Here is a 12,461-nt window from a genome sequence, read left to right as displayed (position 1 = left end):
GCCACGGAGAGTCTGAGCTGGTCTCTCGAGTCAAGGGCCATGTCCCTGGGGGGCAGTGCCCAGCACCTTTGGGGCCTCTCCCAGCAGGGGGCGCTGTGGGGAGTGGGGTAGGGGCACTGGATGTGGGGCCGAGCTCTCAGCATCTCCCAGCAGGGGGCACTGTGGGGAGCAGGGCAGGAGCACTCCATGTGGGGCAGAGCTCCCAGCATCTCCCAGCAGGGGGCGCTGTGGGGAGCACGGCAGGAGCACTCGATGTGGGGCAGAGCTCCCAGCATCTCCCAGCAGGGGGCGCTGTGGGGAGTGGGGTAGGAGCGCTGAATACGGGGCAGAGCTCCCAGCCTCTCCCAGCAGGGGCGCTGTGGGGAGCAGGGCAGGAGCACTGGCTGTGGGGCAGAGCTCCCAGCTGGGCAGTGCTGCGGTCTTTGCTCCGTGGATTTGTCCGTTCCAGCCCCCATCACTGCGCCGCTTCACGTGGCTGCCTGTTCCCAGAGCCCCACCTTTGCCTCTGCCCACCTGAATCTCCCCCGGCCCAGGGAGTGGGGCAGGGGGTGCGGGCCCGGCCCAGAGCTGGGGGGGCAGGACGGGCAGCCCATCAGCGGCCTCACCCACCTGCAGCAGGAGATGGTACTTGAGGATCCTCTGGACGGGCTTCAGCAGGTAGGTCTCCAGGGGCAGGGAGTGGGACAGCGTGGCCTGGCGCTCCCGGAAAAACTCCGCCAGCACCTGGTTCTCCATGCACTCCCGCAGCACCGACACTGAGCTGGGGGGAGACGGGCAGGCTAGCCGGGCACCGGACGGCGCTGAGCCAGGGCGGGCGCTGCCCCCCCGTCGCACCAGACAAGGGGGTGGGGGTGCCTACCCAGCCCCAGTCTGGCTCGTATCACCCGCTCCGTTCCACAAGCAGGGCTGGGACACACGCTCAGGTCCCAGTGGCCCGGGCACCCTCCTCCCACAGCCCAGGCAGGGCAGGGGCTGGCTCAGGGGTGCCCACCCTGCTCCGATGCGCCGTCCCTCCCCCCCCTGGGCAGGGCTGGGGGCACCGACTCACTTCGGGTAGTTCATGCAGTACAGGGTGTAGATATCGAATTCCTCGCTCTGCAAGAGAAGGCGGGAGGGGGCGTCAGGGGAGGGGACAGCGCTGGGGAGGGCAGGGAGGGGGCAGGGGCATGGACACAGTGGGATCGGAGACACCAGCCAGGGAGGAAGCCGAGGTGCAGGACGGGAGGAAGTACCGCAGCCCCTCTCCCAAATGATACACTGAAGCGCACACCCGGCGCTCAAATGCAGCTACCTCTGAGATGGGGCGCGGGGGCTGTTCAGATACTCTCAGCCAGCACTGGGATGCGATTGTCTCTGGGGTGGGGCGCAGTGGGGCTGTTTATACAGGGAACCCTCACCCAGCAGTAAGATGCAACCATCTCTGAGGAGGGGCGCAGAGGCTGTTTACAGAGGAGCCCCTCACCCCTTGCTGAGATGCAGCTGCCTCTGGGGTGGGGCTGTTTATACAGAGACCCTCGCTCGGCTCCGAGATGCAGCCACCTCTAGGGTGTGGCGCTCCCAGCCTAGACTCCGCCCCTGCCTGGCCGTCCCCCTTTGCTTGGCTCTTTCAAAGCTCCTCCCCACCCCCCAACCCCCTTTGAAGTTTCCAGACACCAGATTGGCCCCCTCTGCTCCAGCTGGCCCCCCCACCTCTCAGGTCAGCCCCTCCCCCAGTCCTCATCCCTCCCCCCAGCATCCCTTGATAACCTGCCCCCCAACTCCTCCCCCGGCATCTCTCCCCCGAGATCCCCTTGGCGGAGACCAGTTTGCTTCTCCTTTCACTAGGCACATCCTCATTCACTCATTCCTGCCTCCTTCATCCATGCACCCCTCCATCCATCCAGCACCCCTCACCCACCAACCCGCATCCGCCCCCCTCCCTCCTTTAGCCACCATCCCCCACCCTTCTACCTCTCTGTTCCCACACCCACCCTTCATTCTTTCCATCCCTCCTTTCCCCCTTAGTTCCCCCTAATCAGACCAGGCAGGGTTTCCACCCCTAGAGCAATGTAAGGGTGCTCTGCTCCAACCCCCCATGGTTGTGAGGGGCCTCTTTCTCCTTGCTAAGGGGTAGGGAGGGAAATCAGATGTCCCAGGATGAGCCTTTCTCTGTCCCACCCCCACATGGCATGATCCCACCTTCAGTTGGCTTCTGCACTCAAAGTTGAACAGAGCAGGAGTGAGCCTGTGCAGTACACACCTGGGTACCCTAGGGGGCGCGGGAGAGGTGGGAAGGGGCTGCAGCAGGCACAGAAAGGCATTGGATGGGGGCAGGGAGTGGCAGGATGGGAAGACCCTTACCCGTTGCACGAAGCACTCGGCGATGGCGTGGGCACTGCTGCTGTTCTCCAGCTCTTCCAGGAGCTCACTGCACAAAGGAGAGAAATGGAGCAGGGAGTGAAGACGCTGCTGTGTGGACCCCCCCCCCCCCACTCCCTGTTTAAAGGCTGTTTCTAAGGGGGAGGGGAAAATCTGTCATCAGGACACCTACACACAGACATACACCCAGAAACTGCGTCCTCAGACTCCAAATTTGCATATAGTTTGCATAATTGGCCTGCAATATAAAGGTTGACACTGGCTGGATTTGAACCCAGGACCTTAAGGTACAAGACGCTGAGGTTAAGCCCTTGAGCCTGCCACCTTCCCTTCCTTTCACTGCAAGCAACGGGTGCAGGTTTCTGCTGCAAAGGCCCAGTTCCTGCCCACCAGCAGAGCTAAAGGTGAATCCCCACAAGCCACTAGCAGTATAGGGGCCATGACACACAGAGGTGCAGTACTGACTGCAGCCAGTAAAGTGTCGAGGCCAACGCTTTAAGGAGGGGGCAGTGAAATGACACGAGCTGTTACAACGGCAGGTGGGTTCTCTGGATTCAGGTCTGAGTAGGGCCTCAAGGCGGCCGTGCCAGGGTCTCACTGTCACTTCTCTAGGGTGCCCCCCCTGGGGTTAGCGCAAACGGGGAGGGGAGAGCGCCCCCTAACAAGCCCTCCCACTCCCGGTAGCACAACACCCCCTAGTGCCACGCTGGGGATCATGACAGCGGCGGACGCCACGGCCCATGCCGGCTGCGGTGCCCACCCAGACGAACCGTTGCCAGCCCCACATCCCAGGCCAACCTAGCACCCGCCATGGGCCAACGTCCGCTCCACCTCAGAGCTGGGTTCCCCTCTGCCCCATCCCCACTGTTAACCCTACGCTTCCCCAGGGATCGCGGCAGCTCTGTCCCCCCCCCAATTGATCAATGTCCCAAGACTCCCCCACCTTCACACGGCCTTCCAGGAAACGCAGCCTGAGCTCCGGGAACTGGCCGGGCTGCAGAAGAGAAACCCAACCGCAAACCAGAGCGGAAGGGGGGTTTCCTCATTGATTCACCCTGCCCCCCTTCCCCAAACACAGCCGTCTGGAGGGGGGAGAATTGAGCCCATCCCCCCCACCCTGTCCTTCCTGCTTTAAAACCTGACCCCCCCCCCCACACACACACCCCTAAACCTGGCTGCCACTGACACCCTGGAGCTGAGGCAGGCCTGATTCCCAGCTCCCCCTGTGCTGTCATTCCCTGCCCAGAGCTGAGAGCAGAACCCAGGAGTCCTGCCTCCCAGATCCTGCCCCAACCACTGCACCCCACTTCCCTTCCAGACCCAGCAACAACCTGGGAGTCCTGCCTCCCAGCCCCCCTGTTCTAACCACTAGACCCCACTCCTCCCCGAGCTGAACACAGAACCCAGGAGTCCTGGCTCCCAGCCCCCCTTCTAGCCACGAGACCCCACTCCCCGCCCAGAGCTAGGAACAGAACCCAGGAGACCCACCTCTCAGCCCCCCTTTAACCACTAGATGTCCCCCACTCCCCCCAGACTGCACACCACATTTGCACTCTGTAAAGCCTCTCCCCATTGAGAGGTGCCCTGGGTGGGTGCTGGCGTCAGGGTGGGGGGGAATCCCCCCCCCCCCCATCACACTACTAAGTCCTGGCTCAGCGTGTAGCTCCTTCCCCGACAGGGTTAAGCGCCCTGGGCTTGGCTCTGCAGCAGCAGCCAGCCCACGCAGCCTCAACACTTAAACAGACGCAGATGGGAGTCCGTGCTCTTGACAGGAAACAACCCCGGCCCCCCCCCTTTCCCCTCCCCCACCCTGAGAATATAGTGTGGGGGGGTGGCCCAGAGCCAGCCCTGGCTGCAACCGAAAGCTGCACGCAAGCTGCAGGCGAAGCGCTCGCTCGGCCTGAGACGCTTCGTTCGCTCCCCCAGCTACGAAACAGCTCGGGCGCTGCCCCAGGCCAGCAAAGCGCCAGGATCCCCAGGGAAACAGCCATGGGGTTTTTAGAGCGGGGGCTGGGAGGCAGGACACCTGGGTTCTATTCCCAGCTCTGGAAGGAGAGCGCTGTCTAATGGTTAGAGTGAGGGGGCTGGAAGCCAGGCCTGCTGGGTTCTGTTCCTGGCTCCCAGAGGGGAGTGGGACCTAGTGGTTACATCTCGCTGCAAACGAGGTTGGAGGGGTTCCTCTTTAACCCCATTGTTACAGCAAAGGGGAAACTGAGGCACGCCCGGCCGGATGGCTGAGGCCCCTGCATCTCAAAGGATACTGAAAAGCTGAGCAGGGGGCAGAGCTGAGATACAAGGGTCATTTGAAAGCGGAGAAAGGGTGGTGGGCAGCCCAGCCCCATGGGTGGTGGGGCACTAGAGTGAGTCACGACAGCTGGATTCCGTCCCTGCCTACTGCTCTCAGACCGAAAATAAGGTGTATTTTTTGAACGGTGAGAGTAATTAACCATTGGAACAATCTACCAATGGTCACGGTGGATTCTCTCCCACTGACAATTTTTAAATCAAGACTGGAGGTTTTTCTAAAAGATCTGCTCTCTGAATTACTTGGGAGAAGTTCTCTGGCAGGTGCTATACAGGAGATCAGGCCAGATGATCACAACTGGCCCTTCTGGCTTTAGAATCTATGAACAAGCCACCTCCCTACTCTGGGACTCAGTTTCCCCTCCCCACCCTACGTCTGGGAACTCTAGGGCAGGGACTCTCTCTCGCTGTGTTGCACCTGGCACGATGGTGCCCTCAATGTTTCATTTCAACTTTATCGTTATGATCTATTTCAGTTTCATTTTTAGTTTGCGTTAAAATATTAAATGTACTATATCCACACACACATCATTAAATACAAGACGAAATTTAACATTTTACCATCATCTAAAAGTCAAAACACAACGAATTGAAACATTAACATCGAAATGAAACATTTCTGCCATTTTTGAAACAAAACCTTTCAACTTTTCCCCACTGAAAAGTCCCCACTGAAGGAGACAGTTTGCCATGAAAGGTTTCAATCTCAGCGAAACATTTTTCAACGGAAAATCGTTCCATTGAAAATTCTTCTACCAGGTAGCAGCCCGGTGCAGACTGCATCCCCCCACTGGAATCTGCAGGAGGGCTCCCTGCATAAAGGACGCGGCAGATCTCGTGCAATCACCTTTTTCATGAGCGTTTGCACGGCCACTGGGGACGTTTGTGAAAATCCTGAAAGTCCTGATCCTGAAAGTTTCGCCAATTATAAAACCTGGGAAATTCCCCTATGCAAAATGTAAAAACTTTGTGAACTTTGAGAGCATTGTTCGATTCAGAGCAAACAAACCAAACAGTTACATCACTCATTTCGCTCAAGGTCCCCCTCAGGGAAAATGTTGACTTTGGAGGTAAAATCTTGGTTCAGGTAACTTACGGCCCCATTTTCTATGGGCCAGCTTCTCTGATTGGACTACATCTCCCACAATGCACCATTTTCTCCCCTCTTACTGAGGTGAGGTGGATGTCCCTGGCTATGCTGCATGCATCATGGGAGAGCTAGATCCAGAGGTTGCAGGTTCAATCCCCCATGGGGGTCACTGTTACAAGAGTTGCTGGGAACTCAGAAATCAACTCAATACCCCCAGCAAGTCTCTCTCCTACCATTCCTACCCTGACCAGCAGGTGCTAGGGGACTCACCTGTTGAACTCATAGATGTCTTCAATGTTGCAGAACAAGGCGCTCACTTGCTCGGGTCTGAGGGGCAGATGTCCGCAGTCTATGATACAGCCCAGATAATCCTACAAAACAGGAATGTGTCAGAGACTGGCCTTCCCAGAACGCCTCTCCTCCCGCAAAGCGCCTGGCAAACATCACCAGGCAACACTGAATGTGCAGGCATAATTTCATCTGTGGTGCAGACGCGGCTGCCTGTAGGGTGGGGTGTGGCAGCAGTTTATACAGGGATCACTTATCCCAGCACTGAGATGCAGCCAGCTCTGGGGTTGAGCCTGGCAGTGGATTATACAAGGATGCCTCACTCAGAACTGAGATATGTCCACCTTTGGGGTGGGCCAGGGCAGTTGTTTATACAGGTACTCCTCCTCCAGCACTGAAATGCAGCCATCTCTGGGACAGCACCCAGCAGCTGCTGCATAGCACACTACACAGGGACCACTCCCCCAGGGTTGAAACGCGACTGACCTGGGGTGGGGCAGGGCAGTTGCTTAACAGCCACACAGCAACATTGCTTGGAGATTACACGCCCAACAGTGAAATGCAGAAACCTCTGAAATGCAGCACAGCAGCTGTCTATACAGGAATCCCACACCCAGCACCAAAATGCAGCCGCCTTTACAATGGGGCATGGCAGCTCTTTATACAGGTGTCCCTCACCTAGCACTGAAGTGCAACCTCCTGTGGGGTGGGTGTGGCAGCTGTTTATTCAAGGATCCCTCACCTACCACTGGGATGCAGCCACTTCTGGGGTGAAGCATGGCAACTGTTTATAGAGATCCCTCACCCATGAGACACTGCAGCGGCTCAGCCATGGACAGAGAGACTGTGGTGCATCATGGGAAATGGAGTCTAGCCAGGGAACAGGGCCCAGGGAGGAGAAGAAACACTGGACTACAACTCCCAGGGTGCAGCGCAGCAGCTCAGGCAGTCAGAGGGAATGGTGTGGATTGACAACGAATCCTCCTGACATTTCCAAATGGAAACTCTTGATCGTGCAACAGGATCTGAGACTTTTCACTTTTCTTCCCGAAATCCAGTGTCAAAATATTGGAATTTCCCAGGGCTGGAAATGCCATTTTCCCATTGGCTCCACTCCCACCCTAGGAATCTCCTGAGTGCATCCCAGCTGGCAAGCGCAGGTGCTCCTCAGTCTCCCTCTGATGTGGAAGGTGGATAAATGTTGCTGGCGGCTGGATTCAAGGGACTTATGGAGCCGACCCAGGTGCCATCGTCCACGTGGCTGCAATGGGGCGGAAAGAGCCAAACTGAAATCTGCACACAGCACGGACTAGGCTCCTTTCTCTCCTGAGGGCAACACGTTTTGTGGCAAGGGACTGGGACCCAGCACGCCTGGGTTGCATCTCAGCTCCAGGAGAGTGTAATGATCAGACAAGGAGTCAGGACTTCTGGGTTCTTTCCCAGCTCTAGGAGGAAGGGGCGGTCTAAGGATTACAATGGGGGAGGGGCCTGGGAGTCTGGACTCCTGGGTTCTTTCCCCAACTCCACAAGAAGGGTATGAGTGGGGTCGGGGGGACACTAGGGTGGTCAGGACTCCTGGGTTCCTTTGCCACCCAAACAACTGTGTGAGCCTAGGGGCAAATCACTTCTCCCCGCTCTGTGCCTCAGTTTCCCTGAGTGAAATGACGTTTCCTTCTGCTCCTGAGCATCATCATGCTGAATGTCAGGCTCCCAGCATCCGCCCACCCACCAAATGCTGTTAATAAACCTGGAAAGAGCTCTGCTGAGACAAGCTGTTAAATCATTCTCATTTCTGTGCCAGTGACCTTTCTCTCGCTTCCTGCCCGCTCTTACACTGCGCCTCCCAGAACCAGAAAAATCCTCCAGTCCACACGGAGATTCAGCGCTGGCCGTGGCCCAGCACAGTTCCAGCTGATTCACAACAGCCTTAGAATGTAGTGACCTACCCTGATCACAAACCACGCAACCAAGATTTCATGACTCCTGCTGGATTCTGTCCTGAGAGGAACCCAGGAAATGTCAGAAATGGAAAGTTCTGAGCGATCGCTCCGCTCACATTCCCCCCTCAAAAAATATCTCCTGGAAGGGGGGGGGACAGAGGGAACCCCAAACTTTTTGCTACAATAAAAATAAAAAATAATCATACATTTTTTGGACAAACCGTTTCTTCGCCTCAAAATGCACTCGCTGAATTCGATTTGGGGAACCAAATTAGGAATTTTTGGAATCAGTTTGACCCGAACTGAATTCTTTTCAAAATATTTTGGCACTGCCAGAGAACCAAAAAGTCAGTTATTCGCCCGGGTCTCTCAGCAACATCTCATTGCAAGCTCATTTTTAAGAACAAAAGAGGTCACGGATCCCGAAAGCTTCACCCGTTAAAAAAACCTGGGAAATTCCCCTGAGGAAAAAAAAAACTTCGCTAAACTTGGAGAGAGATGTTAGATTCAAAGCAAATTGTCAAAACAATGAAATCCCTCAATACGGCTCAGCCAGCCTCCATTTATTAATGTCCCTTATCAACTTCAGCCATTTCTGTCACCGCCCCTTGTCCACATTCTGGTCAGAATCTTTTATTTCTAGTCCAGCTGAGATCAGGGCCCCATTGTGCTCGGAGGAGGAGAATCCTATGGTACAGTTCGCTGCTCAAAAGACATTCCAATCTTAGGTTAGACAGACTAAAGGTGGGAGAGAAGAAGGACTATTATCCCCATTCAGCAAATGGGGAAACTGAGGCACAGAGCCTAAGGCCTTCCTTTTCAGAACCACCATAGAATCAAAGAAGTTGAGGGTTGGAAGGGACCTCAGGAGGTATCTAGTCCAACCTCCTGCTCAAAGCAGGACCAACCCCAACTAAATCATCCCAGCCAGGGCTTTGTCAAGCTGGGCCTTAAACACCTCTAAGGATGGAGATTCCAGCACCTCCCTAAGTAATCCATCCCAGTGCTTCACCAGCCTCCTAGTGAAAAACTTTCCTAATATCCAACCTAGATCTCCCCAACTGCAGCTTGAGATCATTGCTCCTAGTTCTGTCATCTGCCACCACTGAGAACAGCCTAGCTCCATCCTCTTTGGAGCATCCTCCAGCTGTACCTGGAGTCGTGGGTGCTCAGCACCTCTAATTATTAGGCCTCAAGTGATTTGTTCAAAGTCACACAGGGAATTGAAGCCAGCTCTCCCAAGTTCCAGATCCCCTGCTCTAACCACTATCCACCACTCCCCTCAACGAGCTGGGAATGTTATACAGGAGTCCTGCCTCCCCTGCTCTAATCACTTGATTCCCTGCCCCTCCCAGACCTGGCAATAGAACGCAAAAGTCCTAGCTCCCAGTCCCCCTGCTCTAACCAATGTGCCTCACTCCCTTATCATAGAACCTCAGCCCAAGCCGACGGAGATCTGCACACTTCCATGACAGCTGGCTGAAGGGGAATGTGTGCAGGCTCCTGGTCCAAAGAGAACGGGAGCCAAATTAAAAGGAAGCCAAAGTGCCAGGCTCCGAGACACAGAATGACATGGGAATCTGGGCAGGAAATATGCTGGGTGTCCAAGGAGGAGACACTACAGGATGGGGGAAGGGTCTATTGCCAGCTCTGGGAGGGAAGTGGGGTCTAGTGGCTAGAGCCGGGGGGCTGGGAGTCAGGACTCCTGGGTTCTATTCCCAGCTGTTTTTGGGGAGGAGGGGGTGGATCTAATGGTTAAAACCAAGCCCTGGAAGGACATTTGTCCAGCACAGAGTCCAAGGGGCCCATTGGTTTCTCGCCAGGAGTGCGAGTCCAGCTCTGGGATGAACTGTTTGCTGCCAGGGCCTGAGTTACCAGCGAGCCGGTCTCGAAGCGCAGCCAGCCGCAGGACGGGAACCAGGTTCCCTCCCCACCCCCACCCGCCAGGGCTCTTGCATTCCGGCCCTTCCTGCTGGAGGAATAACTGGGATTCTTTGGGCCTCCCTCGGGGCAGCCGGGGCCATCTGACCTGCCAGGGTCGGCCTGATGCAGAGACACAAATTACCCCCCCATACACCCAAATCGCTACAGTGCTCATAAAGGGACCTCTGGGGTCACCTCTGAGCTGAGACAGCGCTGCTGAATGTCTAGGGGGAGGGGCCAGGCCTCAGGATTCCTGGGTCCCTAGTCCTGGCTCCGCCACAGATTTGCCATGTGACCGTGGGCAAGTCTCAGCCCCTCTTTGTGACTCAGTTTCCCCACCCTTTGTCTGTTTACATGAGAAACTCTTCGGGGTGGCGTGTGTCTGCGCAGCGCCCGGCGCTGGTGCAGGCCCTGATCTCGGTTGAGGCCTATCGTTGCTACAGGAGAATCCATGGCAATTGTTATTATTTCTGAATGACATATATTAGCATAAAGAAACCCACAGCAAACTCGGGGCCCCATTGACTGGGGTGCTGTACCTGCTCCCTACAGTGCCCCCTGCTGGGAGAGGCCAGGACTGGAGTAGCCGGGAGCTCCACCCCAGCTGCCACCTCCGCTCACCTCCACGATGCTCCTCAGGTCCCGGACGTACGCCTGCTCCGTCTCCACGATCTCCAGCACCACCCGGTCCACCTGGGACAGCTTGGTCCGGCGCTCCCTGGCTCTGGCGGGCCCGGGGGACCAGGCGCTGCCGCTGCTGCCACGCTTGGCCTCGGCAGGCCCCTCCAGCAGCGCCACCGGGGTGAGGTCGAGGCTGATGTCGCTGCCGTTCTGCTGGGCATCGGGGGGGTAGCCGGCGGGGCAGCCCCCGCCCAAGGCCCCGCTGCTCCCGAAGGCGCTCTGGCTGTCGGGCAGGGAGGCGGAGGAGGCGGAGGAGCTGAGGCTGACGGGCCGGTCGCCGTCCGAGCACACCGTGTTGACCGAGGTGCAGCTGCCCGAGATGGTGTCGGCGGCCATGCCGCCGGCGATCCCGCTCAGCGAGGAGACGGAGGACGGTCTGGCGGCCCCTGGGGAGGAGAGCGAGAAGGGCGGGTTAGCGGCGCCCACCCTGCTGGGAGATTCCCCGCCACGCAGTGCCCCCTGTGGGGACAGGCTGGGACTGGAATAACCGGGAGCGCCCCTCCACGGCCAGTGTCCTGCCCCGCTCCCCACAGCGCCCCCTGCGGGAACAGGCCGGGGCTGGAGTAGCCGGGAGCTCCCCCCACCACAGTCAGCGCCCCTGCTCCACTCCCCACGGCATGTCCTGGGTTTGTCCACCCTGCTCCTGGAAGGGGGTGGGATCTACTGGTTGAAGCAGCGAGGAGAGTCTGGATTCTTGGACGCTGACGCTGGGTGACATTGGGCAAGCCCAGCCCCCCCATGCCTCAGTTTCCCCTTCTATGTAAGAGGCACCGTAACACCCATGTCCCTCACCACAAGGAGGGACAGGGTAACCAGACAGCAAGTGTGAAGAATCAGGCCAGGGATGGAGGGTAATAGGCGCCCATATAAGAAAAAGCCCCAAATATCAGGACTGTCCCTATAAAATCGGGACATCCGGTCACCTACAGGGGTGGGGGTGCCTGTGTGTGGCTAAACGCATTCATGTCTGCAGAGCGCTTGGAGATCCTCCGACGGACACAGCGGGGAAGCAAAGGGTTCGCTACGTTGATGCCCAGGGCTCCTGCAGATTTCCCTGTGCCGGCGAGCAGCAGCCGTGGCTGGAGCTTCGAGGCATCGATTCTCTCATGCACACACATACACACTTCATCTTGTGCCCCATGAGCTGGGGGGTCCTTTCTAGTCCTATGATCCCTCCAGCCCACACCCCAATGACCCAGCTGCATCAGACATCCCCGGCACCCACCCCTGCCCCTTGCAAACACCCTCCAGCCCCACGCCCATGATAAGCCACCGTCCCAGAGCTGCAACCACTTTCAGTTTAAAGCAGCTTCCTCCATGCCGCCCCCTACTTCCCTCCCTCCCCCCCAGACCATCACCTCCGATCCCGACTCCGTGGGGTCTCGCCCTCATTAGATGGGGTGATGCCAGGGGGCCCTTTGTGCTCCCCCAGCTCCAACCTCCAAGGGCTTCCTCGCCTTGCACCTTCGAGGCTGTGGTTTGCATTGCAGCATTGCATCGTGGGAGGAGAGGCTTTGCACACACCCTCCTCCCCCTCTATGCCCAAACCACTGTTCACACAGACGCACACATCCCTCTGCGTACACACACCTCTATGCACACAACTCTCTCTCTGCACACCCACACACCTCTAGGCACACAGCCGGTGTGCACACACCCCCCTCTATGCACATCCCCTCTGTGCAAACACAACCTGCTGTGCACACACACACAGCCCTCTCTGCACTCCCAGTGTGTGCACACAGACACCACACAGCATGCAGAGGAACTTATCCCAGGCACTCACATGCCACACCCACGCATGCCCCTTGTGCACGCCCACGCCTCCAAACACAACACACAATCACACCACTGTGGACACTCACAGATGTACTAAC

General features: G+C 57.4%; 1 protein-coding gene across 1 annotated transcript in view; it reads right to left on the bottom strand.

The window, feature by feature from the left end:
- Nucleotides 1-12,461, bottom strand: part of PLEKHG2 (pleckstrin homology and RhoGEF domain containing G2) — a 42,003-nt gene that overhangs the window by 13,358 nt on the left and 16,184 nt on the right. Inside the window, exons 3-7 of the mRNA XM_067556761.1 lie at nucleotides 10,525-10,970; nucleotides 6,023-6,123; nucleotides 2,341-2,407; nucleotides 1,049-1,095; nucleotides 610-760 (exon numbers count right to left, since the gene is read on the bottom strand). Coding sequence (XP_067412862.1) covers nucleotides 610-760; nucleotides 1,049-1,095; nucleotides 2,341-2,407; nucleotides 6,023-6,123; nucleotides 10,525-10,970 — 812 coding nt within the window. The remainder of the gene's footprint in view (nucleotides 1-609; nucleotides 761-1,048; nucleotides 1,096-2,340; nucleotides 2,408-6,022; nucleotides 6,124-10,524; nucleotides 10,971-12,461) is intronic.

This window comes from Emydura macquarii, unplaced genomic scaffold (assembly GCF_026122565.2).
Source record: "Emydura macquarii macquarii isolate MOO-44397 ecotype Brisbane River unplaced genomic scaffold, CSIRO-AGI_Emac_v2 contig_1790, whole genome shotgun sequence".
In the NCBI taxonomy this organism is placed as follows: domain Eukaryota; kingdom Metazoa; phylum Chordata; order Testudines; family Chelidae; genus Emydura; species Emydura macquarii.
Note: the sequence above shows the minus strand (reverse complement) of the source record. Positions and strands in the feature narration are given on the sequence as shown.